Source organism: Prionailurus viverrinus, chromosome D3 (genome assembly GCF_022837055.1).
Source record: "Prionailurus viverrinus isolate Anna chromosome D3, UM_Priviv_1.0, whole genome shotgun sequence".
NCBI classification, from domain to species: domain Eukaryota; kingdom Metazoa; phylum Chordata; class Mammalia; order Carnivora; family Felidae; genus Prionailurus; species Prionailurus viverrinus.
The window spans coordinates 57471008-57489634 of NC_062572.1; the positions used below are offsets into that span (position 1 = coordinate 57471008).

At 39.8% G+C, this 18627-nt stretch overlaps 1 protein-coding gene across 15 annotated transcripts in view; it reads left to right on the forward strand.

Moving 5' to 3' along the window:
• DTNA (dystrobrevin alpha) overlaps nucleotides 1–18627 on the forward strand; it is a 367519-nt gene that overhangs the window by 230694 nt on the left and 118198 nt on the right. For all 15 annotated transcript variants that reach the window (XM_047828276.1, XM_047828275.1, XM_047828279.1 and 12 more), the window contains 2 exons: nucleotides 3245–3312; nucleotides 13039–13119. In XM_047828276.1, coding sequence (XP_047684232.1) covers nucleotides 3246–3312; nucleotides 13039–13119 — 148 coding nt within the window. In that variant the 5' untranslated portion in view covers nucleotide 3245. The remainder of the gene's footprint in view (nucleotides 1–3244; nucleotides 3313–13038; nucleotides 13120–18627) is intronic.

The following is an 18627-nucleotide window of genomic DNA, read 5'->3' on the forward strand; positions in this document are numbered from 1 at the left end:
TGGTAAATTCTAAGGTTGCAAGCATCTTGTCTACATGAAGGAGTAACAGAAACTCACCAAATTAGGCATGTTGGTGAGCCACACACCTTGTGACATTTGTATTGTCACAGATGGGTTCTTTTCTCCTTCATCTCCTCCATATGACTTTGGGCAGCTGTTGATACACTAAATTCATGAAAAGCCGAGCTTCCTGACAATTGCAGAAGCAAGATAGCTCTCTGTAAAAACACCTCCTCTTGCCCCCACGGAAAGTTTTGCTTTTCTTTCTTTCTAAAGCCAAGCATTGTGTATCTCAAGGCCCACTGATCGGAGTTAAATTGGAAACTAAGGAGCACGGTGGTGGTCCTTGCCTATTTGATTCATAAGCTGACTGTCCATAAGTCCCTCTGTGGCATCCCTGTAAGCTGTAAACTAGCAGGCCTCCCCTTGTTCCCGTGATGACTGTGGTCAATGGGTAGGAAGCGTGTATTCTCAATTTGATCTAATGGTGCTGCTTCCCAGGAAACTTTAGGGGTCAATTGAGAGATGTGTTACTTTCTTTTTACATTTTTAATTATATTCCACACTTTCCATTATTTCACACTACTGAGTTTCTGCTTCTTGTCCTCATAGGGTAAGCATTTTACTTCCAAGTGAGAATTAATTCCTATTATGTAACTAATGATGGTTCTTTTACAAGTTAATTAATCACAGAATGATGATGAACAGACCAAAAGGTGACACCAGTGTAGTCTACATCTATTTGCAACTTCTATTTCCTCAGATAAGATTTTGCTTTAAAATGTATGGCCCTAGGTCCTAATAGATGTAAATTAATTTCTCTCATTTCAAGTAATTTCTGAAACCAGTGTAATCTGAACTGAACTCTTCTGTGAGTCGCTTTTGGGAAATATAGGTGAAGGTCTGTTTCATGGAGAGCAAACTTAGCTCTTACTGTTTTTCCTCTATTTATTTTTGTTCCATTCTTTTTTTTTTTTTTTTTCAAAAATACTAACTGGGCCTATCATTTACTGGTTGGATTTTGCTAAGCACTGTGAAGGATTTAGAATTTTTGAAGTTACTGCCTTCAAAGGCCTTACAGAGAGACACAAAAAGCTAATTAGGAAAGAGATGTCGCAAACAGTACCAATGGCGGGATTCAGGAAGTAAGCACTGTGAGTTTGGTGCCTAGTTTTCCTTTCCCCCATATTTTCCATCAGAACTTGCCAGACTGCCATTCTTTGTGATTTATTTTTAAAGGTTCTTTTCATCTCATTTCAACATACAGACAGATGCAGGAATGTATCATTGGTTCTATCCCCTGTCTCTCTATTGCTCCGGTTCGGCTTCTAAGCTCTTGAAATAAAGATTGGAAGCTGTATCCAGACTGTTTTGTGAGTGTAAGATTATTATCTACCCACTTCCTCTGGAGTAAAGGAGATGGGGTTATATGAATCAGGAAGGGTGTGTCTTTCTCCAGATCTCTATATATCCACCATACTTGCATATTTAAAATCATAAAAAGAAAGTACCTGTGTTCAGCAGTGAATTTTTACCAAATTGAAGACACTTCATTAATAACTCCACTCTTTTCCAATTATTATTTAGGCCAGACCCCGGTTACATCATCACCCATCATGAATGGGAGCACGCTCCTCCCTTAACTCTGTAAACCAAGGCTGTTCCCTGTCCTTCTTTCCCTTCCTGGCAGTAGGCAAATAACCCTTCCGTCATAGAAACAGCTGGTGAGGCTGTTTGACCAGTTTGACTGACATCACTTTGGTTGTCACCACTAATATTTTCTTTTACCCTCGGGTGAGTTATTTGTGCACAGCCCCATTATCTTTTGAGCCATCTTCTACAACCTAGTTCTGTTAAATTTACCCTCAGGTAGTCAGTGGCTCTCACACTCACCTATCTATCCACTTCTGTGCCCATAATTACTTCTTTGTGGTTTCATTGCTTCTATGCTTTTGTATCCCTGCCCCCCACTAGAGTACAAACACTTGAGGGACAGGAACTCTGTCTGACTTGATCACTGTATACCCAGAACTTAATGTGATTCCTGAAGTATAGAAGGCACTCAATAAAGATTTATCAAGTGAATTTTCAGCATTGAGAAAAAAGGGATAGCAAGCAGGCTGTGGAGGTTCAGAGGAAAGGCACCAAACCCAGCCAATCATAGAGAGTTAGGAAGAATTTCAGAGGAAGACCCACCTAAACCAAGAGCTGATGGGTTATTGCAGATTAGCTAGGCACAGAGAGAGAGAAATCCAAACCAAAAAATAGCATAGACAGAGAAAGAGCAGGGTCCATTAAAGGGAGGCAAAAAGATCAGCTGTGCCTTCTGTTTACCATGCCTGAGAATCAAAACATGTTAGTATATGTGTATATTCATTGAGTGTATGAGAGAGGAAACTTTAGTTTTTAAAAGTTTCAGTATAATAAAAAATCAACTCCACCAACCTATAAAACCTTTCCTATTTAGCCCAAAGTCCTCTAAAGTCTATTGGGCTAAACAACATTTCCATTAACTTTTCTCATTATCTTCTTTTTCCTCAAGTCAAATTTTAATTTTTAAATATTTTTGTATTGTGTGTCTTAACTGTTGGCATTTTCCTAGTACTTTTTAAATGGTTACTGCAGACAGTGGTATGGTTAAGTAGAGAGATGTGAACCTAACCACCTCGCATGAAATTATTACGTACAGAAAAACTGTTGCAGGTTCCAAACACTCAAATGAGAGATCAATATTTGGAAAATGACCTCCTTGTAAACTGAGATTTGAGGTGCATGGGGACAACCTCCTGCAGAATATGGCCGAAGGCAAACTGGTCTGGAGTCCAAATGTCTACACCATTCACTTTGAGACTCTCAATCTCATCGTTTGTCGAATGGAATCCATAATATCTGTTCTATATTCTTCGTAGGGATTCCCAAAACTGAAAGAGAAACTATATGTGAAATGAGTCACCTAACAGATGGCAGATGGTTGTATTCAGTTTTGCACAAGGTCATCTGCTATTGTGGTTATTTTTATGTTAGCAAATAAACATTTTATACCCCTCCAACAATTACAACAACATCGCGTATGGAAAAATATGCGTGGCAATTTAAATTGGTGAAAGTAAAGCTATACTTTTTAAATACACAGTTTTAAATAGTTTGTGTGTGTGGCATAACTATAGCAAGTGTGTTTACATAGAAATGGTTGTTTGCCTCATTAGCAGGAGGGTAATAACATTATAACCATTTTGTCTCATAGAATGATTGAAGATAGTGGGAAAAGAGGAAATACCATGGCAGAAAGAAGACAGCTGTTTGCAGAGATGAGTAAGTATGGAATTTTTAAGGAACACCACGTAGTTTCCATTGAAGCCTCACAGAAAGACTGGAAATAACCATTTAATCCTTATGGTACTTGTGCTTGTCCTTAAAACCCTAAATTCTTTGTATAAAATGTACATTTAGGCATTTTTGCTTCCTATCAGGTAAGAGTTAAACTAGTCAGTGAATCATCATAATGTATTACTGGAGTGTATGTTTTCTATGAAGGAAAAAGTTTCGTTGAGCCGAAAGCGTGTATGCCCACACACAGACACGTGATAACCACTATTTAGTGTTGGCATTAATACAGTCCACAAAATTTTAAAGTCTGTGTTCATGCCCCCTCATTATCACAGCATCTGGCATATTGTAGGCACTAGATATAATTCGTGAAACGAATTATTGAATGTCTTAACTGCAATATGATAGCACATGTCCATGTTGGAAAAAAGAGAACTTGACATGGTGGGGGCACCCACCTCAAATTACATTTTATAAAGAAAAAAGTACAATTCCCTTATTGTCTTTTTATCTCTCCTTCCCTGCACAGGGAATAAGGATGAGCAGACATGAGTTGTAAGCCTTTCTCTCTGAGAAGGCTCTAGACAAAATTAGGTTTCCACTGAAGATTGGAACTGATTTGGCAAGAATGAGGGTCGGGAGCAGATAAAGGAAAGTCCCAGATAATAAGATTCATATTTTCCTTTATCATTTCCCAATAATCTGGAGGCACCGAGACCGCATCAGAACGAACAAAAAGGAAAGAAAATTAAAATTGATGTGAGAAATCTCAATCATGCTCCTTGCTTTTTTCCACTTTCAGAGACACATCTGAAGTGCCTGAGAGAATTGCAGCCATGACCTTCCAATTTCCTAGGCCATATTTGGTCCTGTATATTCACTTCTGGCATGGCCGGTCACCTGGAGTTGTGACCTTTGTTGATGCAAATCTAACAGAGGAAGGAACCTAGTTATTGCTGCTCATCTACACAAAACGCAAAGCAACACAGGTGTCCTTCCATACCATAGATTCTTAGACTGAAAGTCAGGAGCCACATACATTATGGGCCAGTGGTTTGTCAGAAAAAGAAAACTATGTTAAAATTTAACATAATGAACCGGTAAAGCCTTGGAGGAAAGCTTTGAATATCCTTGTTACATTAAAGATGTACCAGCCAACACACTGCAAGAATTCTAAAAATGTGCTTATTTGATGCTTTTGTAAATACTCATGTAAGTTTAAGTCCCCTGTCACAGTTCCTCCTGGGGCAATTCTACCTGGGGCAATTCCTGGCACAAATACATATGTCACAAATGTCTTCCATGTTAAATTTGTCTGAATCAAAGGATGATGGACATAAGTTTTGCAGCCACAGAAACAGAAAAGCTCTAAGTTTTTCAAGTGAGAGAGACAGGAAAACTGCATTCGTTCCCAAATTGTAACTTTATCTTTTCATAGAAACTTCTCAAGGTTGTCATGCATTGTGCACTTTATTAAATAGTTTTTTTTTAATTTTTTAAGTTTATTTATTTATTTTGAGAGAGACAGTGTGAGTGGGGCACGGACAGAGAGAGAGAGGGGGAGAAAGAGAACGCCAAGCAGACTCCTCACTGTCAGCGCAGAGCTCAACGCATGACCTGAGCCAAAACCAAGAGTCAGGTGCTTCACTGACTGAGCCACCCAGGCACCCCTTAAGTCATTTTATGAGTTCTCCTGATTAGTGATCAGAATTGTTAAGCAAGCCACACAAAGATGTATCTTTTTTCCTTGAGTATGCTAAATAATAGACTCAGATGTTGGCCAAAAACAGGTAAACATATCTGACCTTAACAATGCTTTCGTGAGCATTATATTTAGATCAACACTAAGTAGGACATGTCCACAGCAAGATTCTGCCAGATAAGACAACTGGCTGATTTCAAAGGGAAGAATTGATTTCGATAGATAGATTGTCATACAAAAGAGAAAGGTGATCTCACTGAGAATGTGTGAAATAGTTGAAAAATAATATGGGTTACCCCAGCAACTCTCTCTGAGGGACTGCACAAAAAGACAAGGAAGCTATTAACAGGGAAGACTGACCTCAGGCCTTGGAAAGTAAGTTCCTCCAAGAATCTGTGAGGGAGCTAAAAAAGAAGGAGGAAATTGTAAATCTGGTCACCTGAGTATTTTCTAGAAATAATTATTTTTTAAACAGCAAAAGAAAGTGCCAAAGAGATTTTTGTTTCGGAAACTACAAATGCCAAATAAAAATTGCATGTGAAGGTGTTAAGGCAGGGAAGACTTAATTCAAGACTATTGCAATGCCGTCAAGACTATCACACGAGAGAAGGGAGATTGAACTCAACTCCCTGGAAGGCAGGAGGGTTTTTAAATGCCAGAGTGAGCTAGTAGCGAGCTACTGCTAAAGTCCTAAAGATTATTCGTGGGGAAGGTGATCCGTTGTGTTTGCCAGTTGTCCCAATTAGGAAGTTAAGCTTCTACCCTCCACAGAGACTGGGAGATCTGCTCCAATGATTACATTTCAAAGGTTTGGTTCCCAGGTCCTTAAGAAAGATATTTCTGGGATGTAAAACTGTCGAGAGGCTAGGAGATTACTTCTCAAAGGGGCAGACAGAGAATTTACAATGAAAAGTTTTCTAAAGTAAATGCTCTAAGAAAAGGAGCTCAGAGGCTTAGAGTCAGGAAGAAGCCTGTCTGAAATTTAGTCAGGCTCAGGGAAATGTTAAGGCATCTTAGCCTTACAAAGGCCAAAGAACAAAGGACATAGCGAACAGAGAACAATAATTGATAAGAACAACTGGTAAGAAATTTAGGCAAATTCAGGTGATTACAGCACATATGCATTAAACATCTACTCTGAGCTCATAACCACAGGCCTCAGAAGCAAAAAGAAATGGCAAAGAAATGAAATTAAGGATAGCATGGACTCACATATAAGCAAAAAAAGACTAGCCTTGTATTTAAAAAAAAAAAAGCAAAACGAAACACTAACTCTGTGGCCACCAACTTCGATTAAAGAAATTCTAGACAGGTTGCCCTTAATCAAAAATTCCCTTCAGTATAATGCCCTAATTATCAGTTTATTTGGTACCTTAGATTAAAACTAAAAAGACTAGTTAAATGTAAATGTCATCCTCACCTTGGCTTTTCAGCCATCAAATAAGTTTATCAGCTCAAATAAGTTTATCAGATTGGCTTTTAGCAGAATAAATTGTTCTTGGAATTAAATCACCTTCTCTGTTTTTCTGCTCTCAGAGGACATCACTCGGCCTTATATGACACTTACTTATGAACTTGTCAGTCATTGTTGTGAATGCTTCCTAAGGTAGCTTAAGGAAGGTAAACCATAGACCTTTACCTTCAAATCCATTCTCTTTAGATGCTGAATAAATGTTGGTTTAAAAGCCTACAGGGCACAGGATAGGTAGGTTTTAATCAGAGGAGAGTGATTGGAAGACATTCCTTCAGAATAAGGAAGGCTATCTAACAGGATAAGGAAGGGCCTGAGGAGAAATCACAGTGATACCACTGGCTTCTGCATAGAGGGGGGATGGAAAATCAAAGGGAGGCAAGTGTAGGTACTTGGAAAACACCCGATTCCTTCAAAGGCAGATAGTTCTTCAGGAAGTGGACTACAAGTCAGCACGTGGATAATGGGAATGGAACCTACAGCATGATTTTGCAATGCACACTGTGACTTTTAGGAAACTTGATTTCAAAAATTGAAAACAACGACACGAATGAGCCCACTGCTATGAGCCCACCATACATACCACTATAGGCCATGGTGGGTACAGGGACTATTTCCACTTGCTTCTTCATTTCTCTTGCTCTTCAGCCTCTTTAAGATGTTAATACCATGGGTCACCATCCTGGAAATACTCTCTGATGTCACCACCCAAGTCTGGTCTCCTGCTGTTTTTGACCACTGCCGTTCTCTTTTTCTGTCTCTTAGCAGATCCCAGACACCCTGAAGCCAGATCATACCAAAGCTTTGTTCTTGAACAAGTCCCTCCATATACAATTTTACTTTCTCTCAAGGCTTCACCTTTATTGTCATGGCTCCCAAGTTTCAAGGAGTCCTTCAAAACCACATCCATGTTCTCCTGAACCATCTTATCCAGAATAGTCAGCATATAAAGTCAGTGTCCCTCCAGCCTTGCTTCCTCACTGTCAAGGCTTCTACTAATGAAACAACTTGAGGTGGGCTCACCATTTATTCCACTAACAGTGCCCATGGCTGTATGCAGAGACTTCTCTTGGAAGAATATTCCCAGTCTTGGCCCAGTTAAGACAAATTGCTACATTTTATGTTTGTTGGTAATTCTGAGAACGTATTCCATAGTCAGGAATTCCATATCTGTATCTCCAACTGCCGCTGATATCTCCACTTGTACATCCACAAGCATCTCAATCCATGTAAGCCCAAAACTGAACTCTTCATTCACGCACCTGCAAACCTATGCCTCCTGTTTGTACCTTGGCTCAGAGAGGGCCTCCCCACCCCACTAAGTGTCCTAAGAGAGAAATTTGACCATTATCCTTGACCCCCTAGCTCCTTTACCTCTCTCTCACTCTCTCTCTACTTCATACACACACACACACACACACACACACACACACACACACACACACAATCAGCAAGCATGGAAGAGTTCAGACATGGAATCTTCATAGGCTTCATCTTTATTCTGTAAATATTTGTTGAGCAAATTTGAAAAATGAATGAGATATTTAATTATCTTAATGACTTTATAAAAGGCTTTATAATGAGCTATCAAAACATGAAAGGCAAAATATACTTTAATTGTGTGAAACTATTTAGAATGTAATAAAACTAGGGGCACCTGGGTGGCTCAGTCGATTAAGTGTTGGACTTCAGCTCAGGTCATTATCTCATGGTTCATGGGTTCAAGCCCCACGTCAGGCTCTTGCCGACAGCTCAGAGCCTAGAGTCTGCTTCGGATTCTGTCTCCCTCACTCTCTGCCCTTCCCCCACTCACACTGTGTCTGTCTCTCAAAACAAATAATTACAAAAATTTTAAAAATTATTAGAATGTAATAAAACTAAAGCCAAGAAGTAGGTAAGATAGGTTGGTTGGTTGGTTGGTTGGTTGGTTGGTTGGTTGGTTGGATAAATAGATAGATGGACGAATGGAGGGAAAGAATGTAAGAGGTAGGAGGAAGGAAGAGAGGGAGAGAAGGAGGAAAGGAAGGACAGAGAGGAAGAGCAGAGAAAAATCTTGGAAGGAAGAACAAAAGAAAGGAAAAACAGGATTTGTAGGAGATAACAGTGTGATCAATCAGAATTTCTTAACTGCATCTTTGTTTTTGTCTTTATCACTTTCTTCCAAGTATGACGTGGATATGAGAGATTGGAAGACAAGATACAAGAGCATCAAATTGCCTTAAGTGGATTAGCTTTAAATGTTCATTATGAAAAATTTCAAATATATAAAGAAGTGGAGACAGTAATATTCATCTCTGCCCTTAATTATTTAGCCCCAGTCCCTTCTGTATAATTATGAAGCAAATCTAAGGTATTATTTAAATGAGTTGAATCTGCATGTTTTAAAGAATTATATCCCAGTGATACAATAATACAGGGAAAAGTATCATCCATTTTTTTCAGAAATAGCGAGACCATTGCAAAAAAATTAAAAATAGGGAAATGCTATACTCATTTTTTATTAAGAAGGAAGAATATGGATTCTTGAGAGTCTAGGGTATGAACTTGTAGGTTTTATGATAAGATGGATTCATTTTCAGGTCATGGAAAAAATATAGTGCTAATCCTAGACATTTCAACATGCTAAGAACAAGGATTGCTCTATTGACTTCTTTATACATTTATTCAAATTCTTTTTTATAAAGGAATTAAGTCAGCTAATTTCCCTTTTTAATAAGGCTCCTAGACTGCTAGCTCAGGAAAATACTATAGCATAAAAATGAACCTTAATTCAACAAGATACTGACAAAGTCTCTTATGTTGTGCATGTGTTGGAGATGTGAGTCAGTTTGCCATACAATTAGGTTGATTTATAGGTGGTGTTGTGACCATATCTGCAGGAATAAGCAATGGGTCAATCAACTTGGAAGGCAGCCTCTAGTAGCATACTAGAAGAGTCTATGTGTGGCCCTGTTCAGGTGCTTGGTTTTAACCAATAACTTGGACACAGAAGACCTGCAACTACTCCCAAGGCAAACTACAAACTTATAGACTTTCAAGAAGAGACTACCCATGTAAAACTGAATTAAGTTTCTGGTTTACTGGGGGTGGGACAAATAAATATTTTAAACAAGGGGGATAAGCAGAGCAAGAGCCTGTGCAGCATGTCTCAGCTCAGCGTTTTTGGGTCCCAGAATCCAGATGGATCCTGTGGTTGCCACTTACATGGTCTGTGCAAGGTGCATCCCCTTTGAACTTCAGCCAGGAAGAACTTATACAAATAGGAAACATCTAGAGACCCTCAGACCCCTTCCTGATTCTTGAACAAAAAGAGGGTCAGTTAAGTCCACATCATGATAGGGCAGGGGAGAACAGTCAGTGCACTCCCGTCCCTAAGCATCATCATTACTACATGTAGGAGAGGTGCACCTTTGCCAAATTGCCCCTAGAGCCTCTATGAGAGGGAGGTGCAGAGGAGCTAGTATTTCTGTCCTCAGAGGATAAAGTTTTGCTGGAACTAAGACATTTAATTGTCTGCTGCATCACAGCCCTTTTATACCTGCGGATTATCATTATTCTTAAAGAACTCACGCAACTAATCTATGTCCCTAATGTCTTCTTTTAAAGGATTATTTTCAGATATTGAGACTCTCTTGACTGTTGAGCCAAGCTCAGCATCAGTAAAAGTACATCCTCATCAGGGGAAAAGGCAGATTTAGTGTTCAGGTATTTCTGATAGTCTCTCTGTCTCTGGTTATCCAGAACCCTAGAGAATTAAGTTTCTAAATGAGCCTCTCAGATTTACAGAGGACACAAAACTGGGAAAGCCCTTGGAAATGCCAGTGGCAAAATCAAAATTTTTAAAACTATCAGAACAATTACAAGCATGAGATAAAAATTAAAAGAAACTAACCAGATAAATATGAAGTCCTATCTTCAGCCTCCAAATAAGCATTTAAGTAGAAAATAGAAAAGATGTGATCATATGTAAATACATATGATTTTTTTCAACTTTTTAATGAAAAGAACTAGAGGAACGAGCCATTTATTTTTTAAAATTGCATTCGTGGGGTGCCTGGGTGGCTCAGTCAGTTGAGCGTCCCAGCTCTTGATTTTGGCTCAGGTCATGAACCTGAGGTCTTGGGATCGAGCCCAACATCAGGCTCCGTGTTGAGCATGGAGCCTGCTTAAAATTCTCTCTCTCTCTGTCTGTCTCTCTCTCCTTCTGCCCCTCTCTCCCATTTTCTCTCTCTCTCTCTGTAAAATAAAAAAAAAAATTAATTGCATTCATAATTGTCCCTATCAAAACTGGTCATGATTGCTTTCTATATATTCTATACAGAGGAGGCAAATTTGGGTTAATTTTGTATATCTCACTTCAATGAGATATGAGCCATCCATAGAGCAGAAGGACCAGAATGGATGAAGGTCTCAAAACTGTCTGATGGTAATAGGGAATAATGATAGCAACATCCACGTATTGAAGCCCTATTGTAGGCCTCACTCTGTGATAGACATTGTGCTTGCAATGGTTATGGAGTTGAAAGGCTCCAATGTCAAAAGGTCAAGAGGTTATGTCCCCGCCAAACTTTAAACTCCTCAATGGCAGGGGCTTTTCTACATAGCCTTCAGATGGTAATGAAGATGCTAATCAAGGTGCTTCCCAATGTGTAAATTATCAAGTGGCTAGAAGCAAAGCTTCTGTGTCTCCAGAAGGGAAATCACATCAAGTGGATTGAACTTATCAGGAGGCAAATTAAAGCTCAAATACAAAAAAGAAATTTCTATCACTTATTGTTGCTAAGGAAATGTACAGGAAACCTTTTTAGGAGTCCCACCTGCTAGTAGGTGCTCACTATATACAAGCTTCAGAGGTTACCAGCTGGTAAAGCTGATGCTGTTATCTCCATATACATGAAGAAATCAGAGACCAAGTAAAAACTTGTCAAAGTTCACATAACTGGGAAATGACAGATTAAGGTTTACTGACTCTAGTCATTTATTTTCACAAGTGATAATCATTCCTGTCATTGGAAATAATCTTCTATGGCCATTGTCTACCTGTCCCGCTCTTGAGAACATTCTCCGTTTAGGAGAATTCCTGCACTGGGTGAGGGTTAAGCCCTCTCTCTTTGGTTCTTCAGGAACTCAGTATCGATGAGCCTGTTTGTCAAGTAATCAACTCTCATAAGAATGAATGTTTAATGATCTGCCTCATAAAACTGTAAAGCAATAGGAGTATTGGTATCATTTGTGAATGAATCTAAAGAGATCAGTTTGAATCAAGGGAATGTTGATGCTCTCAGTGCAGGACACGTGCTAATTCATCCCCAGTTTGATTAGAAAAGCACTTAATTGGCCTCCCGATATAATTACTTCTAGGCCAGCTCATTTACTTGCTGCCCTATTATATTTTGAAGCATTCATGTAGCACTTTTACTGGTGAAGTTCAATATATGTCAAAAATAGCTCTCTGCCTTTATATCTGTTATGAACCATAAACAGGGCTTAACGAATGCCAAGTATTGAGAAGCAGAAAAGAACAGACATTTGTTGAAAGTCTGCTTTGTCTTAGACCCAGTGTAGAGATGAGCCCATTCAGAGAAGGGTGGGAGGACCACCAGGATCTCTGGTGTGAGTGGGACAAAGAGCCCATCTGCAGGGCATTGTCTGGAGACTCGCCCAAGCCGGGCAGAGGTCCTGGATAGAGGGTGGTGGGAAATACCGTTGGGTAGGTGGCATGGGAAGAGCTTGGATTCTGAGCAGAACATTCAGACCTGGTGCTGTGAGCATCAGAAACCATGCTGGATTCTTGAGAGGAAGAGTAGAATGAGGAAAGTAGTTGAAGAATATGGGGAACACGTACCTCTATGTTAGAGAGGAAACGGAAGCTCCGGTATAAAAAAGAGTAGTGGTTGTTTTTAGAAAGTCTCCTGTGAGGTTGACAGGCAGGTTTGCAGGATAGACCCTAGTAATACTAATGAATACTTACACAGCTCGAACTACATGCCAGGCAGTGCCCTCTGTGCTTAATTATAGTCACTCATGTATCCTCATAATTCTGTAAAATAATTAATAGTAGTATCATCACCCCCATCTTCCAGATGAGAAAACTGAGGTTTCTAGAAGCAATTAGTCACACAGCAAAGAGGCCCAGCTTTCAGCGAGTACTCACCTCACAGCCGTATTCTGATGACCAATCACCGCGCATCTAAAATGGTTATTGGATGATAGTGCTGTCATCTTGCTGGTTAAGTCACAGCTTGACTAGATTGTTCTCAGAAGCGGCAGACACCGCAGGGCTGAGGCTGTGTTCCTTGGCCCACAAACATGGTTGACAACCTCATCTCCCATGTTGGATACTTGTGTTCTTTTCCCCTAGTGTTTGAGGGGTATGAGGCCAGACCTTTTCGAGTCTTAAAGTTGTGTTTGTGTTCTAATAAAAGTAAAATCAAATTAAATGAATGGGTTATATCTGTAGTTGCTTTCTTTGTAAATATTATAAATCCCTTTGCACACACATGGCATACCATATGTGTACGTTTCTTCCCCCCACCAGGGGCTCAAGATCTGGATCGTATCCGACTCTCCACCTACAGAACAGCATGCAAGCTTAGGTTTGTGCAGAAGAAATGCAACTGTAAGTATGCCAGTTGTTTGGACTAATTACCCTCATGAATCCTATCGTTTACATTTGTTATAGTTTATTAAAACTGTTTTTCTCCTAAGTGTTGATAAAAAAATATGTTTACACAGCAATAAAAAGAGGACTGTGATACGCAAAAGGTAGAGAGACTATTCGTAAGTAATTCTGAAGGCTGAATTGCTGCTCTCAAGGGCTGAAGTATTGAAATGGATAAGCCTCTAGATGTGTCCAACTTCCTGTCCTTGGAATGGTTTAAATCTGGGTGGATATTTTTCTTCTCTTCTGTAGCCTTGGTAGTGTCGATGCTGTGCCATCAAAATGGCTTCCAAGAACTTTATAAAATATCGAATGTGAAGTCCTCTTTGTATTTGTGTGTCCTTTGCAAGTATGGGAGAATGTTTACAAGCTCCTGGAAAACGTAGAATTTTCTTTCTGAAGCTACAAAATTAGCACTTTGTTTCAGAGTATTGACTACATTTGCCTACATCGGACAACAGGAAGAGAAGAGGCAGTAATATTTTAAGAAACGAAGGGACTTGCTTCATCTTTTTCCCAAATTTTAAAATGTCAGCGGCCAGCTAGATCACTAATCACAGCGAGCCCTTTACATCTTCTGCTGCACCGTCGCTTCCATCATATCACACCCCATCCATTTTCTGTTGGAGAGAAAAATCGCCTCATATTTCCTGTACATGAACTTACTCTTTTCTTTTTGTAAACTGTCTGCTGTAAAAATTAATAACTGTTCTTATTTTCTAATTAGTATTGAATGGATTAGAAAAATGAAAACCATAATGTTCCCCTGAGTACATACACAGTTTTGAATAAGTGGCCTAGGGATTACGAACATCGAATGTAGAAACCAGCCGTTTCCACACCTCTACCCTCCCCGAGTCTCCAGCAGGTGTTTCTTGGGGGCCCTGGGCAGGCCAGCCCCAGCCCCAGGCTTCCTGGCTTACAGCAAATTGTTACTAATGGCGTGGGCAATGTGTATTTGGTCTTCAAGTTGCTCATCTACAGCTTATTCCTCAGCCTCAGTGGCTGGACACGGGGCTGAAGTTTGGGGCAGGATGACAAAGGAGTAAAAACAGATCAGCAAAATATCGAAGACATGTTTGACTCCTTTCAGGAAGCTAAACCAAAAAAAAAAAAAAAAAAGAAAGTGGGAAGGCAATGAGAAGAACACTGCACACTACAGATGGAGGAAGGAATTTGTGGATGTCCTTGCAGCCCTGGGCACTGATGAGTCTATAAAAGGTCTTTTGAGGACAAGGAAGAGGCTCACATTAAAGAAAAGCTTTTCTCCCCCCACCTCCCCAACCCCACCACCCATATTAAAACACAAGGAAAAAATCTCCATGTTTTTGGCAATGAAAAAGTGATAGAATCCTCCCATTTGATCCACTCCCAAATGAGTGATTTCCTCATTACCACTCAATGGTCCTTAAAATAGAAGGGTGAGGAGAAGGAGCAGGGACAAGAATTCTGTCCTCAGAGCTTTGCCAAGCAGAGTTTCCTCAGGTCTTTCAGCAGAGATGGGAAGCTGCAAAAAGGTATTACAAAATCATAGGGGTGAACTAAAAAGTAAATAATAAAGAGAAGGAAGGAAGGAAGGAAGGAAGGAAGGAAGGAAGGAAGGAAGGTGGGGGAGGGAAAGAGGGAGGGAGAGGGGGATGGGAGGGAGGGAGAGAGAGAAGAAAAAAAGAATCAGTGATTTGACAACCACCCCTGTAGCCAACATCACAAAGGCCCTAACTGGCTCCTGCCACCCTGGGGTGACATTGCTTTCCTGCTGCTCTCAGGTCATGGCCCTTTCTCATTCCTGGGGCATCTCCTTTTCCTCTTCCTATTCTTTTCCGGTCTTCATCCTTATCCTGCATCCAGCATCATGTCATTGTCACATTGATCTCGGGGAAAACAGTGCTAGTCCATCCCTGGGTGGAAATAGAACTTTCATACCTGCCCAGTTGACTCTCAGTGCACCCATTCATTTACCTTTTAATTTAGAAAGCTTATAATGAGCTCCTCCTGTGTGTTCAGCACCATGCTTAGGTGCCCGGGATGAAGCAATGTGAGTAAGACACGCTCTCTGCCTTAAAGTTGCCCCAAGTCTAACTGGGCGGATGGAATTTTAAACAGACTCCTAACTCAGTGTGGAAGTGTAATGGTAGGGATATGTGTGCAGTGTTATGGGAGCACCAGGGAAGCAGTGCCCTACCTGGGTGTGAGGGCCAGTAAGAGGAGTTCCCTGCAGAGGGAGACATCTAGCCTGATTCTTAAAGAGTTAGTGGACATTACACGGGGAAGTGTTATGCCTGACAAACTTCATCTATTTTAAGATGAGGAAAAAATTACGTTCTATGCAAACTATACAAAACTAAGGCTTAAGGAAGAAAAATGAGCAGGTTTCGGATGCTAAATGAAGCTGCCTTATAAAATCATTTCCACCTTGAGCAGAAGCATTGCATGCACGTACAATATGTGTTTGCTGAGTTTTCCTTCCTGACAATAAATATAACAGTTGTGATCTGGAGGGTCTTGCAAAATGCTAACACAGCTGAGTCTGTTTTATCTTAAAGGTAGAGCCTTCTTTTTAAGATAACCAGGACCTGATGTTTATGTGACATAATATCAGTCAACGTTGAACCTACCCCCCCTTAGAGGAAGGTCATTTTCGTCTGCAATGAAACATAATCCACCATAAATAATTGTACTTTGTAATGGAGTTTTACTCTACAATGAAAACAATAAGAACAAAAAGTCCAGGTAGTGTGTTTGTAAGTACATTGCTTTATTGGAAATTCTTACATAGCATTTACTTCGTAGAAATCAATGGACTTTGATGGAGAACCGGTTATTTTTCAGTCCAGACCTTATTTAGAGGTAAAATTGATTTTGTATATTAACAAAACTAAACTTATAAACTACATGATAGAGGTGAAAAGCATAAAAACTGACCCTTGTGAAGTCATCGCCTACAAAAAAATATTGTCTGGATATAGACTTTTAAGAGATTTGTTTTCTATCTGATCTCAGATATCAGAAGGGTTAGTTAATTCCCTGTATTTCTGTCCCCCACAGCCCTTGCCTACTCTCTTTATGGTTTCCCATATAGAACACTGATTCCTATCACCGCCATTTATGTTCATTCCCTTTAATACAATTCCTGATGGATGCTGAGAATAACTGGTTCCCAGGATTCTAAAAAGCCTCCATTATAAAAGGCTAGAAAACTGTAGCCTGTGCACTAAATGCAGCCCTAACTTTTGTCTAGACTGTGAAATAGGAGTTTTTACAGATGAATATTTTTAATAATTTTAGAATAGGGAATGCTACTTATAATCCCTGTTAAGCAAAATGTTATCCCTCCCCACAAAAATTCCAGTCTTCTCATTGGCAGACAAGCATTAAAAAAAAATCGCACTCCATTATTATATTTTTAATTTCATCATTGTATAAATTTTTCTCTTATTATATATATGCCATCGTAAAATCTACATAATATTACTATGTAAAACAGTAGTGCCCCATTATCCACACACACACAAAAGATATTTACCAACCTCTGTTATAAAAGGAAAATTGTGGGGCACCTGGGTGACTCAGTTGGTTGAGGAGCCGACTTTGGCTCAGATCATAATCTCACAGTTGATGAGTTCAAGCCCCACATCGGGCTCTGTGCTGACAGCTCAGAGCCTGGAGCCTGCTTCAGAGTCTGTGTCTCCCTCTCTCTCTGCCCCTCCACTGCTCGTGCTGTGTGTGTGTGTGTGCGTGGCTGTGTGTGTGTGTGTCTCAAAAAAAAAAAAACAACATTAAAAAGAAAAGAAAACAAAAATTGTGAGAAACCATCTTTTCTGTTTTCTTTTTCTCCTTTTTCAAGTTTATTTATTTTTGAGAGAGACAGAGACAGTGCGAGCAGGGGAGGGGTAGAGAGAAAGGGGGAGAGAGAGAATCCTAAGCAGGCTCCATGCTAGCACAGAGCCCAATGCAGGGCTCAAACTCACAAACCATGAGATCATGACCTGAGCCAAAACCGAGAGCTGGACACTTAACTGACTGAGCCACCCAGGCGCCCCCATCTTTTCTTTTTTCAAGCAGAAGATTCTTTATTCCTTCAACTTTCCTCCATGGGATCTATTTTTAAGTCAGCTTCTTTCCCTTACCCTTCATCTTTGCACACTGTCATACCCTCCCTCCCCGTGCCATGACTAGCACATTCCCTAATGGAACAAAGGAATTTGTACCCCTAAAAATTAGGGGGCAGCAAGTTGGCAATCTTATTTTCTAGGAGGAATAGGACTGAATGGAGAATATGCATACTATTCCTAATACTGCTTTCTAATCAACAGCCTTCTCTTTAACTTCTGGGTTTCCTAAGAACTTTCCACAAAAATAAATACCCTATATGCCATGTAGGCATAAGGATGTGTGAAATGGCAACATTCTCAGCCTTTGTTTTAAACAAATAACTATTTTCTGCCAGAACATTATTTCCTCGGTCAGCGCTGACATGGTTAATGATCCAGATACCCTGTAATGTCAGCAGATCATTTTTCAGAAATTACTTTGGAGTCAATGGAACGCAGCCTTAAGTTCATGAACAATAAAAGAGAATGAGAGAAATAAATCAGAAATCTCAAATCCCTCCTGTTTAATAGTAGAAACAAAAGTACGGAGGCACTTTCCTTTAGTTCTTCTGGTCACAGTCTGGATTTTCCTTTTGTCACTCATATCAGCTAAAATTTAATTAAAATTTCACTTAAAAGGAAAAGAGGAAAGGTATATATTAGTATCTGAGCTTTCAGAGCTTCTCAAATGTCTTCCCTCTAATAAAAGAAACATTTTTATAAGTATTCTTCATCCGGTTATAATTTAAAGTTAGAACACATGCTTTGCCTTTAATAGCTCTAAATTTCTTTCAGGGTTTCTAGAACAACAACAACAACAAAAAATGCAGACACCGGTTTACCTAATGGCTTCTCTGTCACTGTGAAATTAACCCATGTGAGTGCTATATATGTGGTGGGTCCTGAATAAATATTCTTCTATGAGTGAATGAGTATGCTTCACTAGATTCACTTTTCACCAGCCAACTGACTAGTCTTATGCTTCAGGAGTAGGCTTTACATATGTTTTTAGAAATAAATACTAATACCCCGTTCGTTTTTCTTTGATTGGGTGTGCCAGCATATTCTTCCTCCCTGCCATATTCTTTTTTTTTTTTTTTTTTTTTTTCTGAAATTTATTGACAAATTGGTTTCCATACAACACCCAGTGCTCATCCCAAAAGGTGCCCTCCTCAATACCCATCACCCACCCTCTCCTCCCTCCCACCCCCCATCAACCCTCAGTTTGTTCTCAGTTTTTAACAGTCTCTTATGCTTTGGCTCTCTCCCATTCTAACCTCTTTTTTTTTTTTTTTTCCTTCCCCTCCCCCATGGGTTCCTGTTAAGTTTCTCAGGATCCACATAAGAGTGAGACCATATGGTATCTGTCTTTCTC